This window comes from Corapipo altera, unplaced genomic scaffold, assembly GCF_003945725.1.
Source record: "Corapipo altera isolate COAL_440 unplaced genomic scaffold, ASM394572v1 62, whole genome shotgun sequence".
NCBI classification, from domain to species: Eukaryota; Metazoa; Chordata; class Aves; order Passeriformes; family Pipridae; genus Corapipo; species Corapipo altera.
This window is the reverse complement of record NW_020884894.1, coordinates 648,534-671,944: the sequence shown is the minus strand read 5'-3', so window position 1 is coordinate 671,944 and position 23,411 is coordinate 648,534. Positions and strand designations below refer to the sequence as shown.

Below are 23,411 nucleotides of genomic sequence, written 5' to 3'. Positions count from 1 at the left end.
GAAATACATGTTTTTTTCCTGCTGGCTGGATCTGTGTCCCAGTCTCGTTCTGAGCTACTCTCAATACTGCACTTTCAAGATTTAATTCTGGCCCTCAGATGTGGGTCCTACACTTCAAATACAGACAAGCAACTCATTCTACATGCTGTAGTTCACCCTAGCCAACCCAATGGCCTTTCAATTCTTGATGCCAGTGTCAACTGTATGGAACATTTTTGAATTTTAGGAGCACTTAGGATGCACATGGGGTGCCAATGGTGCCCAAAATGAAAATTCTGTGTTTATAAACCCTGATTGCTTCTTCACAGGAGATCTGTTCACTCAGAGTATAGTACTGTACTGCACATTAACAACTATGTTTATCTTGCTGAATCCACCAATATTAAACCCTTAACCATTTGCCAACTGCCTTAGGGAACTGAGTAATAGTATATCATTGTTTGCCGTGTACCACTGACAACACATGTCATTGTTCATACGCAACACGCCTGCACATGACACAGAGTGCTGGCAAGGGCTTGGTTAGGCTCCCCAGAAATCATATACATCTTCTGAGAGGTCAATGAAAACTGAGAGATGACACAAATCTACATTTGACAGACAATATTAGGCAACAGGAACACACAAAAAACCGCACCTACCATATGCAATCCATTGCTGTGGATGACACCGTCTTGCTCCACGAGATTTCGGGATATTGTAATAGAGGGAAGATCCAAGCTCTGGGGGGGGAACTGAGGTGTAAATTCATTTCCTTGTGCAGGCAGCTGGTCACCAAGGCCCTGGAAGGGCAGCAGTATATCTGCCATCCCCAGTGCAGGGTCTGACTCAGGTGGGGGGGTAATGGGTGGGATTTCAAACTCCTCGTCCCCAAGGCTCGGCGTATGGAACGTCTGCTAGAAAAGGACAGGACAAGGCAAACCACGTTAGGGCACACTGAGCTCAGCAATCATCTCCATACCCACAGTCCAAATCTTGGTTTGTTCTATAAGCAACAAAACTTCTAAGTTTAATATGCTGAAGGGGTTTGTGGATCATTCCAATTAAAGATTTAAGTCTCATTATCATATGGTTTTAATGCAGTATCAGTATTAACAGTTTTTTAATGTGTATTTAATTAGCAACATCTGTCTGTTGTTAGTCCGAATATCAGCTACACTGGATTTGGCTGTATAACAAACTACCACTTTATTGATATGTTAGTAAAATAGCACAAACAGCTTACATTACTCTCATGCTTCATAAAACACTGACGATTTTGTAGCACACACAGAATTCAGCACTGACCATTTCACATCTTTTGTCTCCCTTTACCCACTAACAAACATGAAATATTATCACCCTGGTCTTCATTTCTTTTCCATTCCCAAAATACAATGAAGCCTTTTAAACATGGGTTGTAATTTGGAGGAGAAACATATAAAAGCGTGAGGGTGATTACAGCAGTTTCCAGTGCTTTCTGAAGCAAGCCAGCTTTGTTTGAACAGTAGGTTTGTTATGAACTAAACACCTGTTAAGATGCCTTGAGCAAAAAACATTTACTGCCAGTTATCTTCAGGGTTTGTGCATGTTTGTACGTGTGCATGTGTCTGTCAAAGATAATCTTTATTCAAGTAGAGTCTGTATCTGGCTTCAACATTGCTGACTTTTATTTGGGAAACAAATGAGCTATGCTTATTCAAATTTTTTGAGAGTTAAATGAACTTTCATATATTATTTCAGGTCCACTGCTACTTAATAATAGAAATTCAGTGCTTGAAATTAGGCCATTTTAAATGTACCGAAATCAGGGCTGTCTTGATGAAATTGGGCAGTTGGCAATCCTAAAATAGGCACTCTTGTCTTGTTCTGGACATGCAAGGCTGCTCTGGGATTTGTTTGTTTGCATTAGTTCACAATTCAAGTTGGGGGGGGAAGAATTGTTTTATGTATTAATTACATTGTTTGAAAGAGTGACTTAATGCCAGTTAATTTAAAAATGATAAGTTCAGTGAAAGATCTCATTAACTGCTGCAAATTGTCATCCTTCAAACTGTTAATGATGATATAAATTAATAACCGCTTGAGAGAAGATGGAAACTGAAACACAAGAAAAACCTTTGCTTGCATATAGAACCTGTCAGCTGTCATTATTGGTCTCACACCAGAAATGATGAGGTCCCAGATTGCTGCAGTCTGCAGCACCATCAGAGTCTGCTGAGACTCTGCCCATTTCACTCCAACTGCAAGGCTGTAACTTAATTCTGGATGTGAAGGCTGGGCCTGGATTAGGGAGACGTTTGACTTCCCCACTGCTATATTACAAAAGGTGTGAATTTTTCTTCCCATGGACAAACACAAAGGATGGATTGGCCAGGAGAAGTGGTTGGCTAATGAACATAACCCTATGGCTGCATTTGCAGTTATTTTGGCACTAATGTGGTCTAGTAACAGATGCAACTGTAATTTGTGACTCATTTGCTACCCCATTACTGCTTAATGAAATCTAACATATCACATTAACAATACGGATAAACACTCATTCTTGATATGTGGCATTTGGCTGTTTTCATTACCACTGTAATTAACACTTGAAATATTATTTCAATAAATATTTAAGGTGCTTTAAAATGAGTCGTAGTAATCATGACATAGAAACAGAAAACACAAAGCAAATGTGTGGCTTCTAAGCCTGAATGTGCTCTAGGATTACACTTTTAAGGCATTATTTACAGGAATAAAATGGGCTTCCTAGCTCAGCAGTGCTCAGGTCCAAAATAATACTGAGAAAGCTACATTCATGTAATGTAAAACCACTATAATTAAATACATTGTAATGTGGTAATTGGAAAGTTAGGTTGATGCTTTAATATGAACAGTAACACTTAATCATATTTTTATTCCTTGTTCAAGCAAAAGGGTTCAGTGAAATCAGTATTATTACAGTACATTTGAACCTCTCTTTACTTGACATATCTATGAGATATTAGTAATTATAAGGACTGGATCTTTTTTTCCCATCTAACAGAATAACTCTAGGACAGCTGTATAAATACAGAACACAGCTAGATAATATTACAATATTTTACTTAGAAAAGTAGCATTCATCTTAGTACTTATAGCTTACTACAAATGGGAGAGTAAATTAATGAATACCTTAACATTTTTAAATGTGAATTTAATTTTAACTATATAACTTGTCCAAATATGTGTATATATATATATATATATATACATATTTTAAACATAAAATGGACCTAAGAGTGAGGATAAAATAGATGTAATCTAAGAAGAAAGCAAGCCTCTTAGCAAAACAGTCTTAAATCCAAATCACTGGGCTATTCAGTCTGTAAAAAGAGCCTGAACAGTGTGCAATTTGGGACTGCAGAAAGGTGCTGTTATGACCAGAAGATGGTATAACATTTGTGAGATTTATCTTACCAATGACATTTTTTGAAGTTATTAACTTTTCAAATATTTATATCTTACATATTTTTTAAAAAAAACCAAAACTGTTTGCATGGTTAAATGCCATCTGTACTGAAATGTTCAAAACATTTGTTCCTTTTGATAAAAATGCAAATCTGGAGAACTGTTGTATCAACATATAACAGCCAATGTCTGACACGGTGAATTATCACAGCTGGAATTAAATTGTCTCTGAACAGCTGCTGGCAGCAGAGCTTTCATCAATGTTTGATTCAAATGTAGGAAAGAAATTCTACAGAAAGAAACATCATGTTGTCATTACAGATGGGGTTTGTGTTCATTATCACAAATAACACTGGAGCTAGTGCCAAACAATATTCCCTTATCTAAGCAGTCTTGCTGGGTAAAAAGAGATGGTGACCATTGCATAAATGATTCATAAAATCCTACTCTTAATTCTAACCTTCATATTTATTGTTACACCTTTCTGCTCGTTTTCTCTGAGATCACTGTTTTAGAAGTGCACAGGAACATCTGCGACTGAATCCCGATTTACAACATGTAAAATCGGGGCTGCCCAGTTCTCTTACCTTTCCTTGTGTCGGGAGAATCATTTATGGCCTGCCCCCTACATCAGTAGTTCTTGTTCTCCGTATTGCCATGCACACAGTACACAGTGCATCCTCCACTTTTTGTCCTTCCCTTTGGAGTCAGAGCTGTTGGGTTTTGGCCATGAGCAAAAGCTGTTTTGGTCTGGAGCTGGGGTCAGCACTGGCGTGTTGATGGGCTAGTAACTGGCTATAAGCTGACCATAAGAAATACATGGAGCCTGTAGCTGCCATACCTTTCTCCTGCTTCCATTCTCAAAGGCAGTGATCAAATACATCCCCTCCACAACACAGCCAACCTCCACCAGCCCAGCCTCCAGGTTTGTTCTGGATCTTGGTCAGAAGTTTCCTTCGTGTAGCACATACACTTCAGGCAACAAAGCTGGCTTTGGTTTTCTAACTTGTATGAGTATTAAGAACCCAAATTAAAACATTTGTATCTATAGCAAAAATTAGAACATTAGCTAGTAATGACTATTACTAAGCTTGCTTTCCAAGTGTACACCTACTGTGCTTTTTATTTGTTTCCTTCTGTTCATAATTTTTTTCCATACATAAAGCAGATTTGTTTCTATTGACATGCTATGTAAGTAACAGCCTTATGGACAGCTAAATTGACTAGTAATGGAGAGCTGTCAGGTTATTTTCTTTCTCATTAAAGTCTTTATTTTGTGCTCCATAAAACACGCAGAAATTCGGCACTTCACTCTTCATCCATTCAAAGTCTGTTAAATTATCACAGCAAACAGCAGAATATGAGCATAGATAAAAAATAAAAACATCTACCTCATTTGCAGCAAGAAATGCATTATTTGCCTCAGCCATGTTCATGTAGTTGTTATTGTTTCCAAACTGAAAGAAAAATAAATATTTGGATTTAATGTATGCCACGATAAACTTTTCTTTACCCCATTACTGGCATATAAAGAGTTGGGAGAGAAAAAAACACAACAAAAACAAAACAGCAAACAGATAAGATGTAATTTTGCAGATGTTCTTTGAAGTCAGAACTAGATTGGATTCATCTTTATTCTTTTTACTATTATTATTACACACTCTGCATGCCCCAATCTGTACATAGAAAATACGTATCTCTTCAACTTTTTTTGACCATGCAGCAAAACCACCCCACAGACCTAGAGGTGACTTTGGAAATTACAAGTCCATTAGAAAAAGACTGTTCTCCAGAAAAGTCACTTCTACTCAACTACACCTTTCGTGACACACATCACAATATTGCTGTTGATGATCCTGATCTGGAGGATTGCTGCAGTCAGAAGTGGCTGGCATATTACTATTCCAAGTAGACCTGGTTTTAAAGAGCAGAAGGCCAGTAAGGGGAAGAATGAGAATCCACAATGTGGTTCCTAAAATTCCATTCTTTCCACAAAATTAAAAAGCCAAGCAACCCCCCTTTGTTTATCCTTCATTCCCGTTGAGCTCCTGTGCCCCCAGTGAACATTAACACCTGAAGATTTTGGAAATCAGAACAACTGAGACCCCGAGATCTACCCAGGGTGGAGTGGCCCAGTGCCCACTTGCTGTCACTGAGGTGCAAGTCTGCTCACATGCCAGTGATCGGAAGGGATTTTATCGGATGCCATGGAGTCATTTCTTCCAAATTCTCAAGTATGAACATTTGCTCAAGTACTTTTTCTTCTAAGCGCAGAAGAAAAGACTTTTTCAGACTAAGCACAGAAAAGAGAGAGATTATCAGCATAATACTGTGCCTTATGCCCTTCAACAGCACTTCCAAAGGCATGTAGGCTGGTAACTAATTCTGCACGTGTTCCCGGAGCCAGGCAGGTATCCAGAGTCTTTGCTTCAAGGAACAGACACCAGGCCTGCATTGCAGCTACCAGCATAAGAGACTTTCACATGTGCACATTGTTATTACCAGGCACAGAGCACACTGCAAGGTAAGAGGGCTGAGGGAAAAGCCCCTGTGCTGTCCCTACCACATCGCTGCTGCTAAAGCCACGCTAAGCAGCCTTCACTTAACTTCCATTTTTGAGTTTTATAAGGCAATTTTTTTCAGGAAGGCTTTGTTTTATCTTGCCAGATCTTGGTGGACCTGCCCCCTCCTCAACCCCACAACAGCAAACACTCCTAACAGCAGAATAAGCTCTGCAACCAGTGTATGAGGATGGGTAACCATGCACTTGCACAAATTGTTCTTTCCAAGCAAGAAACTCTGCTGTGCTTTCAGAGCAGCTGAACCTCTCCTGAAAGAAAAACCACTTTGCTTCAGCTCAATTTGCTACAACTGCACTTGGTTCTGATCGTTTTTAGTAGAGAAATGTTTCAGACCCTGACTCTTCAATTCCTCAATGGAGGGACCACTCACTGGAGTTTTCCCTAAAAACTCCAACAGCCATTTCTGAAAATAAGACAAAAAGTAAAAGGAGATAAAACAAACAAACAAAAAGATGGACACAAAGAATTGGAGCCTTGTGTACCTGCTGAATTGTCAGATCGACAACAGCTGACATCAACAAAATTAGAAGACAATCGCACACGGGGGGAAGCAATACAAGATGGGATCCCTCACTCTGAAGTAACAAATTCCATTTGTGTACTTATCATACTGAATCTTTCAACCTATAACACATGTTCAGCAACAGAGGCCTTAACACAATATGTAGGCTGCCTCATAGCTATTAAAACTCTGTTATCCCCAGCTATGCAGATACTCAAGTAATGTCATCCATTTTTAAAAGCCCAGATGTCACCCATGTTTGGAGATTAAAAAATTCAAGTAAAATTGCACATTCAAATGACTGTTTTGGCACATAGGGATGTGTGTGTGTGTGGATTTGTTGCACAAAGACACAGTACTTCAGCTCAACAGTGCGATCGACAGGAGAGAATTTTTCATGTCAGTTAGTGACAAACTAAGAAAGATTTACATAAAAAACTCAAGTGGCTCAAATAGAGCTGTTCTTTCTACAGGAATAAAAAAAAATAAAAAATCAAGTTTTCAAAGGACACCCAAGTGCAAAGGTGCACTAGGCAAGTACAACTCTAACATAAATAAGTGTGGAAAACCCCCATCCTGTTTATAATAGGGGCTCTTCAGGGCTCCAGGGCCTCACAACAGAAACGCAGCTGATATTTTACCTTGAAAAGTAAAATTCTACATTGTTTTGGTCTATGTGTATTGCTCACACCACAGCTACTGCTGTTCTGATTGCCACGTGGTTTTATTCCTTTCTGTTTTAATAAAGTAAAACAAAGAGAGAGTGACAACTTAATTTTCCATTTTATTAAGACTGGAAGCAAATTATGTAACAAGGAATGTCAAAGCTAAAAGTTACAGGTACATATCCTTCAAGTCATTCTGTTCTTGGGCTATAATATTTAAGACCCTATTGTGTATGACTTAGGCACTGATGTCAGAAACTGGAATATTTCAGCTTTTGTTAGTATGGATCACAACTAATATTCTTTACATTTATTTTTTGCCTCTGAATTGGAAATCCATTGAAGGCACACAACAATTATCAGTGAGTATTTCTAAGATTAAACTTCCTTATTATCTAATGGTACCTATAACAACAAAAGAAAATAAAATGGTTATTATCTTAAGGACTTAAACAATTCAAAAAACAAATTAAGCTTAGAGTGAAATAAGAACTGGGTTAGAAATCCTCTTCTGAACAGTTAGTCTGCGAATGTAATTACTGAAGAAACTACAGCTAATCAGCTGTGAATTGTATCCATTAATTAGTATTTGCCCTGGAGAAATGAGAAAAATCAGTAACAATGTTAACACTGCAATGCACTGATGAGTACTGAAACACAGGGCCCTCAGCATTTAGTCAAGCAGGTGGCTCCAATGGTCCAAGTAATTTAAAAAGCTCTCACCTGAAGTGCAGAGCTGGAATTACAAAGCACTTCTTGCATATCTTTGTATCTATATAAGGCTATAATTAATGGCTTTTAATTTAGAAACACTTTGTGATCAGCTGGGAACAGTTATAAATCATTCTAAATAGAACAAGGGGTTCTTGTCTATTTTAGTAAAATAATTTTTTGTGAAATGACTCTTGTTGTAGTCAACATTTTTCTCCACTTATTTTCAAAAGGATCCCCTGCTCAGAACCCTCATAAACATCTCAGAGCATTGGTATAATTGTCAGCAGGGATTCAAATTAAAGCAATTTGGCCTGCCCAGGTACACTTGTGAAGGCTCCCACCTCTTGGGTTTCCCTGGGATAGAAGAAAAGTAAGATGTAGCACTTAGTCCAGCTATCTTTTTGTTTTGTGCTGGTGTTGGGATGCTTTGTTAATTACTTAGCCAGGTTTAGTATAAACTTTTTCATCTAAAGATCTCAGAGCATGCTCACTCTGTGACTATGAAAGAATAAAATGCTTTCAGCTTGCTTTGGCAATACACACCATTGCATTACAAACTATGATTTGTTTCCTTTGATTTCAGGAGCTCAACCTCCATCTTCAGTGTTGATGAATACACTGAGTCCCTCAACTGGCTACCACCTCAAACCAATGGAAACCACGCAGATATGCCCATTTTGTGAAACAAGAACAAACAAATAAAACCTCTTCTGAACTTGTTGTGAATCACAACTTCCATTCTTCATGCAAATCATTGCACTAAAACTTTGACAGTTCAGGACTCTACTCCTGCATGTTGTAAGGACACTTGGATCTGGGCCCTGCTGGAATCTGTATGAACAGACATGGGGACTGTAATGAGAGAGACTGGATGCTGCTTTGTCATGCCTTGTATACAGCATTTTCAGAAATCTGATTCTTTCTAAAATACCTGGTTGAAGCTCTTCTCTCAGCTTTGACTACCAAACCTGAAGCCCAACACCCAGCCTTATTCAGCTTTTCTAGGAGGGGTGTATATTTGCAATGCTAAGGGAAAATTCATGCCCTCTATTCCTTCCCCAGCATATGCCCTAATGAAAACCCAATCAACTCCTACCCAGCACTGGGGATATAAAAACTGTATCACTGCTACAAACTGCATGTTTTCATTGACCAAACCTCTGGGGCCAGATGTTAGGATATCTGTTTGTAAATCAAGGGATAAGCCACTTGGAACCTGCACAGCACAACACTACTTGGGTTTTCAAGCTCCCCTTTGTACTCACCAGAGCTTAAAAACTGGTTGGTTATGAAAGCTGAGACTAATGAGCAGTTGTTTTAAGGCACAAGTCTGATACGATGAACGTCACAGAAAACCTTGGCAGTTTGGGATAAGAATCAGTGATTAGATGTCCACTGAGCCTGAATTCCTACTAAAAAGATCTTCCAAAAATCTCAAATGTTAAATTGTGGACACTCTCGTGGCTCTTCTTTGGCAACTGTGATTGACTCATCACAGCAAGAAACCAAAAAAAAAAAAAAATCAAAAGAGAAATTTACGCCAAAAAACTCCACAATAGTAAAAAAAAAAAAATCTTCAAATATAAGGCAAATAACTAATTTTGAAGGTATTACGGACACAATAACATTTTGAACTCAATAAAAGTTAATGGGAATTTTGCTACTGATTTTATTGGAGAAATGATTTTACTTAAAACATTCAGTCATTAGTATTTTTTATCAACTTTCTGCATTTCTGTTTTTAAATCAACTCAATTGTGGTTCAGCTCTAATCCGAAAAACATTAGAACTCACGCACAACTATTCATTTCCTCAAGAAGCAAAATACAGAAATACATAAGTAACTTAAAACCAGACATAAAGGAGCCCAGACTTCTATCTGAGTATCTCAGTGGAGCAAAAATGAATGTTTAAAATACTAGTATTTTTATGCTCAAAAAGAAAATTTAATTCAGCAGGCAAATTCATTAGGTATTCTAAATAATTCATTTTATAATATTGCTGTTTCATAGGGCAACCTCAAGGAAGAATAAGGGTTATTATTTCAGAACAGAATGCCAGCAAAACTATGGAATGTGAATAAATGTCACAAATGAGAAACTCAAACAAAATATATCCAGAACAGGAATGAAACACATTTTATCATCTTCTCATAACTAAGCCATCAACTTAAATTTTACTTAAAAGGAATTACTGCAATTCTATACTCAAAGACTACATATTATGTATCTGAGAATAAATAAAAAAATTAATGGTTATCACAGAATCCACTTCCTCCCCTGTTTTTTTAATTAATTTTTTTAATTAATTATCCCAACCCTTATTGAAAAACAGAATTCTGGCTTAATTATCATGACACTAACAGTTCTTTCTTAATTATTAGTTAATATTTAGTCAAAATATGCATTTAAAGTTTCTCAGAATAGTATTTCCAGTCAAAATTCTCATTGCTTGCAGAACAAGCTCTAGTCTGTCACAGCACTACATATCCACTTGTGTACGTATTTTAGACAGTTACACATCCAAATTCTATAATTTCTGATTCTAATTTACTGCTTATGGAAAATGGCACCCTCAACTGATCACACTTCCTGTATTTCTGCAGTAAAATTAGAAGCCATATTTTTTAAAGTATGGTCATTAATAAAATCATTCTTTTATGGTGTGAGCACCCTCATGGTTTTATAGAGAGCAATATCTACTTGCACAAACATATATGATGGCAAGGATCTCAGTTTTATCTTCATATTTGGCAGATTAATTCCTCTGAGGTTACACTATCCTTATGAGTAAAAAGGAAGATAACAATCCCAAAAGATGTAATTACAGACCAAAACTAAATTACTTTGCAGGTCTAAGTACTATATCTCAATAATTTCACCGGAGAACATCTTCACTGCATTTGGGCAGATTTGATTTTGCTGCCTGACCAATAATTACAGCTCTGGCAAATACAATGTCTGATAAGGACATCAATTAAGAATGAGCATTGTGTTATTTAAAAAAAAAAAAATTCATCATGTTCACAGCCTGTCTGATTGAATGAAATGCCAAATTAAATTAATGGAGATTGCTAAGTCTAGCTGGCTGGTGGGGAACCATGCAGAAAGTGGGACAGCATAGACAATAAACTGTCTGTAATTAAAAGATGAGAAGCTGGACTAATGCTACTTCAGCCTGATTATTCCAAACAAAACAATATACACTAAAATTATTCTGGCAACAGAAGTAGATGAAGTGGGAGGAGGGCTGGGACAGGGGAGTTTTTCTTTTTTTTTAAGTAGTATTAACTATCACCATCTATGAACAGCAGTGTCTTCACTAGATGCATTAAATTAAAAACTGGGGTTTTCTCATCAGGAAACACAATTTATTTTCTCAATGAACATTAAAAAAAAGGTCAAAAAAATCTGCAATCATTCCTGTTCTAGATGGATATCCAGCTAATCTGTGTAGAGGCTTTCTCTGTAAGCATGATGTGTTCATAGCAGGAGCAGAGTGTTCTTTTCTGGAAGAGCAAGTCCTTCATAGCAGTTTCAATAGTTCAGAAGGAGTAGGCAGTATCTATATTATTTTAAAAAATACAAGTATTCTGTTTTCATTCTGCTACTAGAAACCATGAGGCAGATTTTAGCTGCTGGTACACAGATGCAATACCACTAAAGCTGATAGGGATTTATGTCGTTGTAAGTCAATGAAGCATTTTTTTGAATGTTGTAAATGCACAATTTCATCTTGGAATGAACGTAAAATGGTAGCCTTGATTTTGACACTGTGTCGTGACCCGCAGAAATTTCAGTACTCCCCTGGCAGAATGCTAATGTTTTAGAAGAAACAGTATGTGTTGGCCAGCACAAGAAGTATTATTGACCACAGACACAGGCAGCTATAGGAGGTTATGGATTGAGTCACTGAGCATAAAGGAAATGGAGAGTCAGACCAGATGCAGGCAAAAGGCTGTCTGTCCATTTGGGTCAGCCTCTGACCACATGTCAGTAAGCTGATAATATATCCCAGTTACATCTAAGAGCAAACTGCTATGTGTGTGTGCACAAGGGTACAGATACATGCACAGAGACAACGCTTTTGTCAGCAAAAGATAACGTTTTGGAAGAACTTCATGAAGTAATGAACCGCTAGGTAACTTGTGCCACGTTTATAGTTGACCCTTTCCGTTCATATTCTTAGAAAAAATTTATGATTAGTGATTATTATAGAATAGTACAACAGCAATCAGCTTTCTGAGACAGATTACAGCGTTTTCTTATTTTCAGCAGTTCATATTTTCTGGAAGTGGGTTTATTTCCTGCTAAATTCTGCAAATTTTCTAGGACAGCTCTTCACGGACCTGTAAAAACCTCCTCGGAAAGTGTCACCCTTGGCAACTTCGGCCACCAAAACTTACTATGTGACAGTTACTTCTGTTTCTTCCCCATCAGGATTCTCTATCACACCACATCAGGATCCTGCAATAACCTGGAGGAAACGCAGGCCCTGCTGAAAACAAAAGGAGTTCCTATAGGGGATTTCATGCCAGAAAGCTGAATCTGCTTACGACCACTTTGCTGATGAGCAACAAGCCAATAGACAAGAGCACAAAACACTAAAATATAAAGTACCCAGCTTTGCAGTCACATCCTCAATGCTGAAATTTAGGCAAATGAATAATCTCATTAGTGGTTCATTAATTATTGAATCTGTACATAAGTGTCTGTACAATCATACATGTGACAGTCTTTTGATATTTAAAATCTTAAAGCCTTTAATTCAGGGGACCATTCAGATTCCGATTTTGAGTCTCAAACATCTGCTGCACTAATTGTTATCTATATCCTTATATAAGTGTGGCTATGTGTGTATATACACATGTACACACACATTCTGTAGCTCTTTGCTGAGAGCCAAAAAAAATTCGCAGTGGGATAAAACAGTTGAGCAAGATCCTAAAGAAAAATAGACATATTTTATTCATATAGCCTCAAATATCCATCAGACACACTGTTTGCAGATAGTACAGATTTAAAAGTTTTAGGAAAGCAATTAGAATGGAAACATTTGAAGTTACTTTAAAAGCTTTCAGCCAGCAAATAAAAACTTTGACAATAACAATAAAAAGCACTGACTTAATCTCTGTGATTCCAGCCAAACTCTTTAATATGAACTCCTTCAGTGAATTCCACAGCCAAAAGCTGTAACTGAATGATATTTTGCAAAGTACGATATTGAGCAAGTCTTAGGAACAGTAATGAAAGGAATATTTAATGGTCTCATGTTAGACATTTTCAGATCTCTTAAGAAGGACGCATTCTATAAATGTTTTTATATGCAAGAAGTAATTTTGTATGAATATGCACAGTATTATTATTCTGTTGACTGGCAGTCAAGGCAATTCAATATATGACAGATTTTTAATGCTACTTATTCCATACTTAAATGTATAAATACTAAAAGGTGGTCCAAAGGGTAGTCCTGGTCCTAATATTTGTACAAGATTAAGGTGTTATAAAATTAGTCTGAATCTTGAAAGTGCTCTCCAAGACAAACATACCAACAATTTTGCTATCAGATGTACAGAGAGTTTCAATTTACCATTCTGACTCTGTAGACAAGAATGTCTGTCCACAGTCTGTGGAGCTGGGCCTTCAAAGGTAGTAAAGTGGACACTCGGACACGGATTCTGTGTATAATCTCTGCATCCTCCTACATATACTAAAACTGCTTTTCCTCTGTACAAGGTTAATACAAATATCAAACTTAGCTCAACCCACTGAGATTCACATGAAAAAGACTCGAACAGATCTACAGATGTTACTTTACAGAGTCCCGAAGTACAGTCCCTATCATTACACCCTGTTGTTGCCTGAAGCTTAAAATATGGGAAGAGACCAAATGTTAAGACATTCAGTAACAAAGCCAAGAAGAGGCCACTGTAGTTTAAGTACTTGTTTGAAAATACATAAATATTTAAAGAACATATTTTCTTTCTTTGCTTTCTAACCTAGAGGAGTTTGTGATGAACTGTGAAGTTATTTTCACAATCACTCTCATGAGCACATACTTGTCGCTACAATAAACCAGATTAAACATAATTGTCATGGAAGGAAAATACTGCGAAAATGCAAAAAGAACTTACTGATATGGCTAAGTCTCTTGCTTATATGTATTTTTCTACAACTTTGTAGAAATTTGGATTCCACATGACAAAGGTCTTCTCAAACATTCAGTTTCACTTCACCCATTTGATGTGTGTATTTTATGAGTTACATTTCACTAAACAGCTGAAATTATACATAAAATTTCATTTCTGATGACATCTGAGGACAGATGGTGGTTAAATTATGCTTTTTTTCCCTCAACAGCTCTAAAGAACTGAAGCAAGGGTAAAGTACAATTGCTCCCTTTCCTAGGGAAGCACTGTGAGAAGGTGGAAATGCCTCTATTCTCCACGATATTTACAAAACAGAAGATCAACAGCCTCTCAGAATGTGCACATGTGGTACTGCAAAATAATTTTCAAGACCCAAACCAAATCTATGGGCCTGATTCTGGGCACCACATGCACTCCTGCCCCAATACAGCAGGGTCAGCATTAACAGCCCTTCTTCAACTCCCTCTCTACACCTCTGAGTATCCCTTTACCCCCAACAGTTTAACTGCTGCAAGGGATATTTTAATATGGTTGTTTGGGGGGGAGAGCAGGGGTTGTCATGCATAAATACTGAAGGGGTTTTGCCCTATGAACACTTGTACTTCACTTTCCTCTTCGAGGCATTAAATTCATACAATCAAGCTGTTAATCATGTCTACCCCCCCATTTATTTTATATAAACCATCTAAGCATTAAATATAAGCATTTCTTAACAAAATGACAGCATTTTATACTTAGAATCCCAAGAAATAGTTTTATATCACTATATTCTAGATTACTGTAACATTTTCGCACACGAATATAAAGTGATGTGATTATACTGCAATTGGGCTGTAAGTAGCTTTTCTTACAATCTTATATCAAATTTCACTCACTTCAGTGAAAATTGTAAATTCCATTCTGGACTGTGATTCAGCTCTACTACACTAGCAAATTATATCAAATTTTAAATATAAAATTGATAGAGAAAGGGTGAAGCAGATGTAGACATTTTATAATAATCATAATGGAGGATCAGTCAGGATACTTGCATGCTAAAATCAGTACATGCATAAAATCTTAAATATCTCAACTCTCAGTCATGTTGATACCATGGGTTCATGCTATTTTTTATGAAATTAAATACTTTGCACTTCAGAAGCACTAATCATAATCCAGTAGATAAACAGCATTTTTTTAAAGTCTCCATTAGCTCTACTTCATTTTATGTAATGCAGTGCAAAGGAAGCTATCTATTGCAAAGACAGCCTGTGGGATATAACCACCCTTATTACACATAAACAAGAAAATGAGAAAAGCCACCCAGAAATAGGCCAACCCCAGCACTAGTCAGTGATGGTTAGCCTTGACCAAAGCAATATAATACAGATCACAGATGTATTATGAACAGGCACTTAACACATCACTTCCTCCTCTTTCTTTATCTTACATCAACCTGAAACCTGGAGAATTCCTCCACTATTTTTAGCTGGGGCTGGATTACAAATCCCACAGCAGGGATGCCTCTGGAGAGTCATCAGCAACAACTGACTTTATTTAAACGTGCAAGATGGAATTGGATGCAATGCTCTGCAATAACAGTACAGGAGAATTAAATTTAAGAGTAGAATAATCCCTCATGCTAGCTTGTATTCCTAATTTATGCCACAGAGACTAATCAGGCTTAATTTATCTATCTTTAGCTTCCCACTGTTTTATTTCAACCTAAAGGCAACGTTTAGGGCAGCAGAAACTTTATTTTGTAGGTGAGTAACCTACTTTAATTGCATTTTCATGCGTTACTACAGTCTAGGATTTTCTTCACTTAATTGGGTCACTGTATTTCTTCTTGTAAGTGGGCACAGAAATTACTTCTGATATTGATTGCAGCCCCTGAGGTTCTGCCGAGAGTTGAGGACACACAAAGGGTACACGGCAAATTCCATTTACGACGAATGAAATTAATAAAGTTTCACTCAAACCTTCATATTAGAAAAAATCCTAATGTTAAAATATGGAGATCCGGTATTAAGTATCTCACACATGCAGGGTTGGAAATGCCTGGCACCATCATAAAGCCAGACCTCTCAAAAGTCCTCAGGTGACCGTCAGCATTGATGTTTCAAAATACTAATGACTAATTAGCGTTAGAATTAAGTGTATATTAAAAAGCACACCAGTAATTTCTTCCCATAATTTTCAGATGGCACAGAAAAAACAATATGTTTTTTAATATGACAAAAAATGGTAATAAAAGCTCACTTGAACACTCAAGTGGCACTCTTCATATCTCGATGTAAGCAAGCACGAGCTTTGATACATGCAAATTCTTGAGTTTCTTTTCTTGAAGTATGAGAGACAGCAGATCCTAGTGGCATTTCTGCTGCCAAGCTTTTCCACAGCTCACAACTCACACTCTGAATATATTCTCCTACTTTAGTGGACTGACATAATTCAGACTCTTGCTATTCATACCAAAGACATGCAAGAAGTTGAATACTTAGTTGAATTTATAATAATCAGATGTAGCTTTAGTTTGAATTCAAAGTGGAGGTATGAACTGTAATCATAATCAGTAGATGTATAAAAGCTGTAATCTCTTCATGAACTTTCTCTGTCCGAATATTTAGAAACTATGCAAGACATTCCTAGGAATACCTGGTAATTACAAGCCAGGTTCATAACTGAAGGTCAAATGGGAGTTTTCCTTATCAGCTGATAGCATGATAATGACCTGAGCTCTACAGAAATATTTCTTTGGGTGTCTCCGAGACAGTACTTTTGATACAGAAACTACTCTGATGGAACCAAATAATACTTTGTACCGTAACCACCTGTTTCTAGCAGGCAGATGCCTGTTACAACTAGCTGCAAACTACAGGGAGTTCTCTCATTTTTATATCTTGAACCTTACCATTTCATCCCACTTTTAGAATGGAAAATTTCCCAGAGATGAGAAATCTTTGGGCAGCAGAAGTAAGATGTGCAGTCAGTGCATTCTCACAAAATCCTGTATATTCAGGGGTTTGTTTCCTAAAACTGTTCCATCACTTTATTATATTTCAGATCACATAACAACTTTAGCCAAGTTTTATGACACACACATATTATGGTTTTGTGATATCAAAGTTGGGTAAAAGTTCAGAACTGCAAATCCTATGTCCACTTCTAGTGAGCAAGTGAAATGATGCAAAACCGTGCATCACATCAAAATTGCTTTGTCTGTTCACAGTAAGAACAAAACCACAGGAAACTCAAAAGGATGCTTGCTTCATCATTCTAAATTGTAAATTCTCTTTCTACAGTATTCACTCCTCCTACGTTTTCCTTCATAAACCTAAGTTTGGGGAAAGTCAGGCCCGTTTCCAGTCTCTTCATCCCCTCAGAAGCACGACACATGCTACAGGCTCAGTAATCTCTGTTTGCTTCAAAGATATGGAATGGTGTTCAGTTTGTGAATATCACAGCACTTCAACCTCATTAATGGATTTCTTTATTATCAGAATCTTAAAGTGGCAATTTCACACACTCCCCTCACACCAGAAGTTACTAGTTCATCTAAACAGAGTCATCAACAATTAGAATGATCAACAACAACAACAGAGATCTACAGCATCTCCTGCTTCCAGAAAAAAGTTATATGCCATGTAACCCATAAAATGGTTATATCAGCAGCAGTGGGACCAAACTAAAGGCAATTCCAGTGACTCAAAGTCATGATGTCAGCACAGCCACCTGCAGACATGACGCTAAGTGACCTCAACTTCCAGAGAAGACTTCAGTGTGCATCACGGTTCAAACCTCCACTCGCTTATTTAATTAATTGCTCTATAACTCAATATCCTTTCGCTTATACTGATACAACTTTTTTGAGGTCCCACTGCAAAAAAAGAAACAGAATTTGGGGACATAAACGCAATTAAAGTTTCTTTTTCACCTGGGGCAGGGATAACAGTAGATAAAGGAACTCCTTAAGCTAGGAGTAGTGACAAATCCGGCACACTGTGAAACCACACTTTATTTACCAACAGAAATGGTCAAACTTTCAGTATTCATCTTGATGCCTACAGGAGACTTTTTCAAAAGAGTCAGCTTTTACACAGAAGCTGAATCACTAGAAACAAGGTCTGAAAAAGACATGCTGGACATGTGCAAAACTAACTGAAGTACGTCATAGATTCTGTACACAATTCACCTCTGACTAACAAAAGAAAATGCACGTGACCTAACAGAAGCACTGATTATTAAGATTTACCTACCCTCTTGATCAATTATGCTTTGCTGTTGGGCACTACCAAGAAGCTTAAAGGACAGAAGCAGAATTAGTTCAGGACAAGGGAAATTATACATGTAAGAGTTAAAGCTTAAGAAAAGAGATCTGGCTTATATTAAGTTGATGTTTCAGATATGAGACTGCATTATAACAGGTTATAGTTGCAAAAATAATTTTGATTGGCATATCATTTATACTAACTACTGCCTGGAACACACCCAGAATATGCAGCATACTATAAACTGTTAGGAAATATATCTGTGTATTGTTCAATATTTACAATGTGCTTTATTTTGTAAATATAAGACCTGGCAGAAAAATGTAGAGTATTAAAAATAGTTCTGCTTAAAAAGAATGCCCCTTTTCCCTATAAAAAGTAGTATTTCACTAGCAGTAGTTTATAATTTTGTTCAAAAATGTTCACAGTGAAGCTAAATAAACTTTCAATGAAGAAAATTTGATTGCTTTGTTCAGCTGCTCAAACAGATTTCTATCTCTACTTATTTGCATATTTCTGAATATTCTCTTTCAGACCCACACCATTTTTGTTAGCAAAATCAATTTTCTGTTGGACAAAAAGTGAGATTTGCTCTAAAGATTTTAAGCTTTTAAATAAACATGAACCGAATGGTGTAAAGAGCTCTCCTTTTAAGAAAAGATTCTTGCTGTTTGGAAAGAAAAGAATCCTTTGCATTCACAGGTATCAATTGACAGCAACCGATTTTAACATGGAGACAGAAAAAAATATACAAGGGCAAAACAAAAAGAGCTGCACCCTGATTATGTAGCTACAACACAGACTGATGCTAAGTTTAATTTTTAAGGAACATTGTGTACACATGTCCATACACGAAACATAGAAAGCATTAAACTCTGACATAAAAGATTTATTATTAGCTTTATTATTGATTTTCCAAAGCTCAAAGAATACTCATGATAATGAAATTGTATCCTCTGCACACGAAGAGAAGGACTGTTCTAAAATCCAACAGTTCTGCAGAACCCTCAGCAAACACCAACCAAACACAATTTTTTCTAAGTCTGTTCAGCTCTGCTAATAGTTATTGTTTGCACAACTGTAACTAAGTACATTACCAACTAGTTGTTCAATCTATATAAATTTAAGAAACACACATTGCCAAGGAGTGACTCATATATCAGTCTATTATATGCTACAGAGCTGACTGTATTAAACAAATCACTTTCCCTACAGCTGAAGAATAGAAGCTATATACAGAGCAGAGGTTATTGTCTAATTTAAATCTTGGCTCCCTTCCCAGAGCTGTACAAGATTCCAATTTGTGGAAATGTTACTCTCTGCTACTGCCAGAAAGGCTACAGAAAATGGTATTGGGTGCCTTCCAGAAATATGTCTGCAAAATGCCAATCAACAAGTCACTAAAGATTAACAGTATGACTGTACCAAATTAATTTAAATTATAGAAACATATGGCTAGGATGTTTGCACTGCACTTAACACAACACCTGCTTCACAAACAGATAAGTTTCCTTCCACAGTATAAAATAATATACGTCAAACGCCTTGAACCTGATTCCTATTAATGGGGAAAAAAATCACTTAATAAACAGTAACCAGGGGGTACCACTACTAGCTACAAGCCACCATTTTGTAATGGTTCAATCCCTTATTTATTTTAAATTTTACACTAACTCAGATTAAATGGTCTTTGCCCATCATAGAGAAAGTAACCAGTGAGAACAGATATTAAGTAAAAGAAGGTGACAGAAATAAACATTTCTATATTCCATTTCAGAAATCCAATATTTTAAGTTGATTTTTTTAGAACTTATAACAGTCCTGCAAATACATCGTTATTGTGTCTCCTCTCTCTCTACATATACAAAGTTGACACTCTTAAGCAAAAGCCACTCTTGAAAGGCATTATAAGCTCATGAAAAATTAAAAAATTAAAAATCACACACCAAAAGTCAAATATTTTATATTTCCTCTTTGTGCTTTTCAATTATTTTTTATAAAACTCCTCGATACATATGATCATGTCATCAAATAAATAAAGAATTTTAAAAAATCAGTGACAGTCTTAGAAATATTTACACATTAGAGTATGCCATATTTCAGCTGAAGAGGAAGGGAGCTGTTTTATGTTTCTCTCCACTGCTTTTCTATTATTGCCTAGCTAATGGAAATACATCAAACAAATGTTCTACAAGAGCAATAAATATTAAAGTTGACCTATCCATCTGGAAGAAATGAGAACAATACTGCTCACTTTTAGCCCAAATATGACACTGATAAATGAAGCCGTGAGATTCCATCACACTTTCAGCAACCTGGGCTAAGCGCCCACCACGTGATTCTTGTACCAGCAATTTTCTCCATTCATCTTCATTAGGCAGTCACTTGACCTGCCTCCCAACATCCCTGTCAAATTTGAACCTTTTGGGGGCTGCTTGTACTTTCGTGCTCTAAAAGCTTTATTCCCTTTTTGGATGATCACAAAAGAATACAGGAGTTCTGGAGACGGAACCGTCAGATGCTCGTCACGATGAAAACAGGAGCTCGCAGCCCCGGATGTGTGACGGTAGGAACAGTAGTGTCCACACAGCCCAGAACTAACAGCACAGACTGGTAGAAAGCACAAGTGGGCAAAGCAATCCCCTTTTTGGCCATCAGAAGACAATTACACATTCAAACGAGGATGTACGGAACCTCCTGCCACAAACGGAACACCCTCCATTTCCTCTCCCAGTCGCTGTTTGAGGCTGGAATCAGCAGCCACAGCATTCCTAACCCAATGTAATAGGAGCACTTCATCACATTAGCAGTGTTACATAACATCCCCATTATTTTCTTTTTCAACAGTATAATAATGACAGCACTGATTTGATTATTCTGTAATGGTGAAAACGAATACCAATTCAATATGAATTTGCCACTGTAATAAAATGCCCCTAACAGGATTCCTAGAGACTTCCTAGAAAGACTTCATAACTTTACGATCACTTAGGGAAATCAGAAAAGGTAAAAGCACCAAAAAGCATTAAGATTTTGACATTAAAACTGTCTCAGACATTCATGTAATCGCAATACCTTTGTCAGAGCAGCTCTACAATGTTTATCTGACAAGCATCTGATGTATTGACTCTTCTTCTATTGCGCACAAGCCGCTTATCTTTCCTTTTTCAAAGAAGTCTTTAGAATTATAAATATTGTAGACTGTCATGGTAATGTAGCAATTAAAATACACCCACATAGATTTCTTTTAGGTAGTAAGTTCTTCAACCTTTTTTCATGTTGATCAGGTCTTACATGAGTGGTTCCATGCAGCTGCTAAGCACACCAGGCACTTACTCTTCCAGGAAAACATTGCTGAATGGAAGTAACGATGGCAGAATCAAACAAAAAATAGGTACACACAATACAGAGGTAAGATGGATTTCACTGTGATCACCAAAAATGAACAGAAATGACTTTTCCACAAATCAAATAGAGTCCTTTCATGGTTAAGTACTTCGGTCATGCTAAGCTGGATTTACAGCACTCAAACTTTTCTTTTTAAAAGCATTCAAAGTGTACCTGACTTCAAGCAAAAACCATAAAACATCTTATTCTCTGTTATAATTTTAAAGGGTTCTGCAAGTATCAGAAACTGCGCTGAAAATCTGAAAGCATTCCCAAAAGTGTGGACGAGAAAAATTATGAACAGATGTACAATTTAAAAAAACAGACCTTACACAGGGGTATTTATGGTAGGTACATTTAATTTCTTGACCACAGAATGCGTTACAGGTCATGGTCATGGTTAGGTTTCGGTAGTAACTAAGTAACTGCTGGTAAGGTAGTGGGCTTCCCTGCATAACATAAGGAATGCTTGTCTGTAAGCTGGAATGCTAACCTGAGCTTCTTTTTGATCATCATTACATGTTCTTACATCAGCGTTAGAGAAATTGCACAATAATCCCTGGTAACTTTTTCACCAGGTTTGTACAAGAGACCAGACAATCCACAAGAAAGCCTTTGGTGGCATTAGGTTTCACCTGAGCCACTATTACAATGTGTTGGTATTATCTGCATTATCATCTGTGGGTGCAAATAGCTTTATCAATATACACCGAGCTTCTCTTTGGAAGGAAAAAAATGGGATGGATTCTGTCTTATTTGCTTGTCTGAGATGCTGAAGATTTCAGGCACTCTGCTTTGATTCCAAGCTTGAAGTTTGTCACGTTTCCTTAACTGGCCTTGGCCACTTTCTTTGAATGACAGATCATTCTCAAGAATAAATGAATGTTTCTGTGAGGAGATCTTCACAAGGGGTTTTCACATGTGGGACAGTTTATGACTGCTGCACAGAGTTGATTCTCAACATAAAACAGTTTGGAAATGTGAGCTTGTAGATCCAATGGTTCTCAAAATCATCCACAAGTCCTTTATCTGCCAATTCTCTTTGTCTGAGGTGACTTCTTCCAAAAGATTAATATCAAGTTAATAATGAAACAAACTGCTCTAAATGGAGTCTCTGTTTACAGATGGCAATGACTTTTCAATATTTTACTGTAATCAGTTCCTGAATGAAGCCTAATGCTAACAAAATCAAAACAATCACTTTGCCAGAGTGGGGAGCTAGAAAAATCAAAACACTAAACAATGAAAAAGAGAGGCCTGAGGCAGTTTTCAAAGAACTTTTGACAAAAACAGAAGTGAGAGAGATCTCAACACAGCTCCAAAGGTGATCCCAGGTACAGCAGGAGATACAATGTTACATGAAAGTCTAAAGAGGTGTGTCAGAGAAACTATCCTTAGGTCTCTGAAGACCTGATCAAGGGAAAAAAGCAATCAATTAATCTGCTTCCAAGAAGCCATACATATATTTAGGGAGAACCCTGATACATTAAAGTTGGAAGGGAAAAAAAAACAGGCAAACAACAGATATAAGAAGTGAAGCAGATTTTCACCTCAGCAAGCTGATGTCTGCTGGGGAATGTTTCATCAAAACCGATGACGATGTGTTATGATAATGTCAGCTTTACCAACACCATCATCTGTCATGCCAGAATTATTCCCTGGCTCTTGGTGATGAAGTGGCTCTTCAATTCTTCAAGACTGAGTGACACTGAAGCAACATGTAAAAGTATTTGCTAAACATCTTCAGAAAAA

The 23,411-nt window shown here is 37.0% G+C and overlaps 1 protein-coding gene across 7 annotated transcripts in view; it reads right to left on the bottom strand.

The window, feature by feature from the left end:
• TOX3 (TOX high mobility group box family member 3) overlaps nucleotides 1-23,411 on the bottom strand; it is a 77,722-nt gene that overhangs the window by 20,833 nt on the left and 33,478 nt on the right. For 3 of the 7 annotated variants that reach the window (XM_027647029.1, XM_027647031.1, XM_027647034.1), the window contains exons 2-3: nucleotides 4,803-4,868; nucleotides 642-896 (exon numbers count right to left, since the gene is read on the bottom strand). In XM_027647029.1, coding sequence (XP_027502830.1) covers nucleotides 642-896; nucleotides 4,803-4,868 — 321 coding nt within the window. Of the gene's footprint in view, nucleotides 1-641; nucleotides 897-4,802; nucleotides 4,869-12,279; nucleotides 12,373-23,411 lie in introns of those variants that run through there. The other 4 variants (XM_027647030.1, XM_027647032.1, XM_027647035.1 and 1 more) reach the window with 2 other exon arrangements.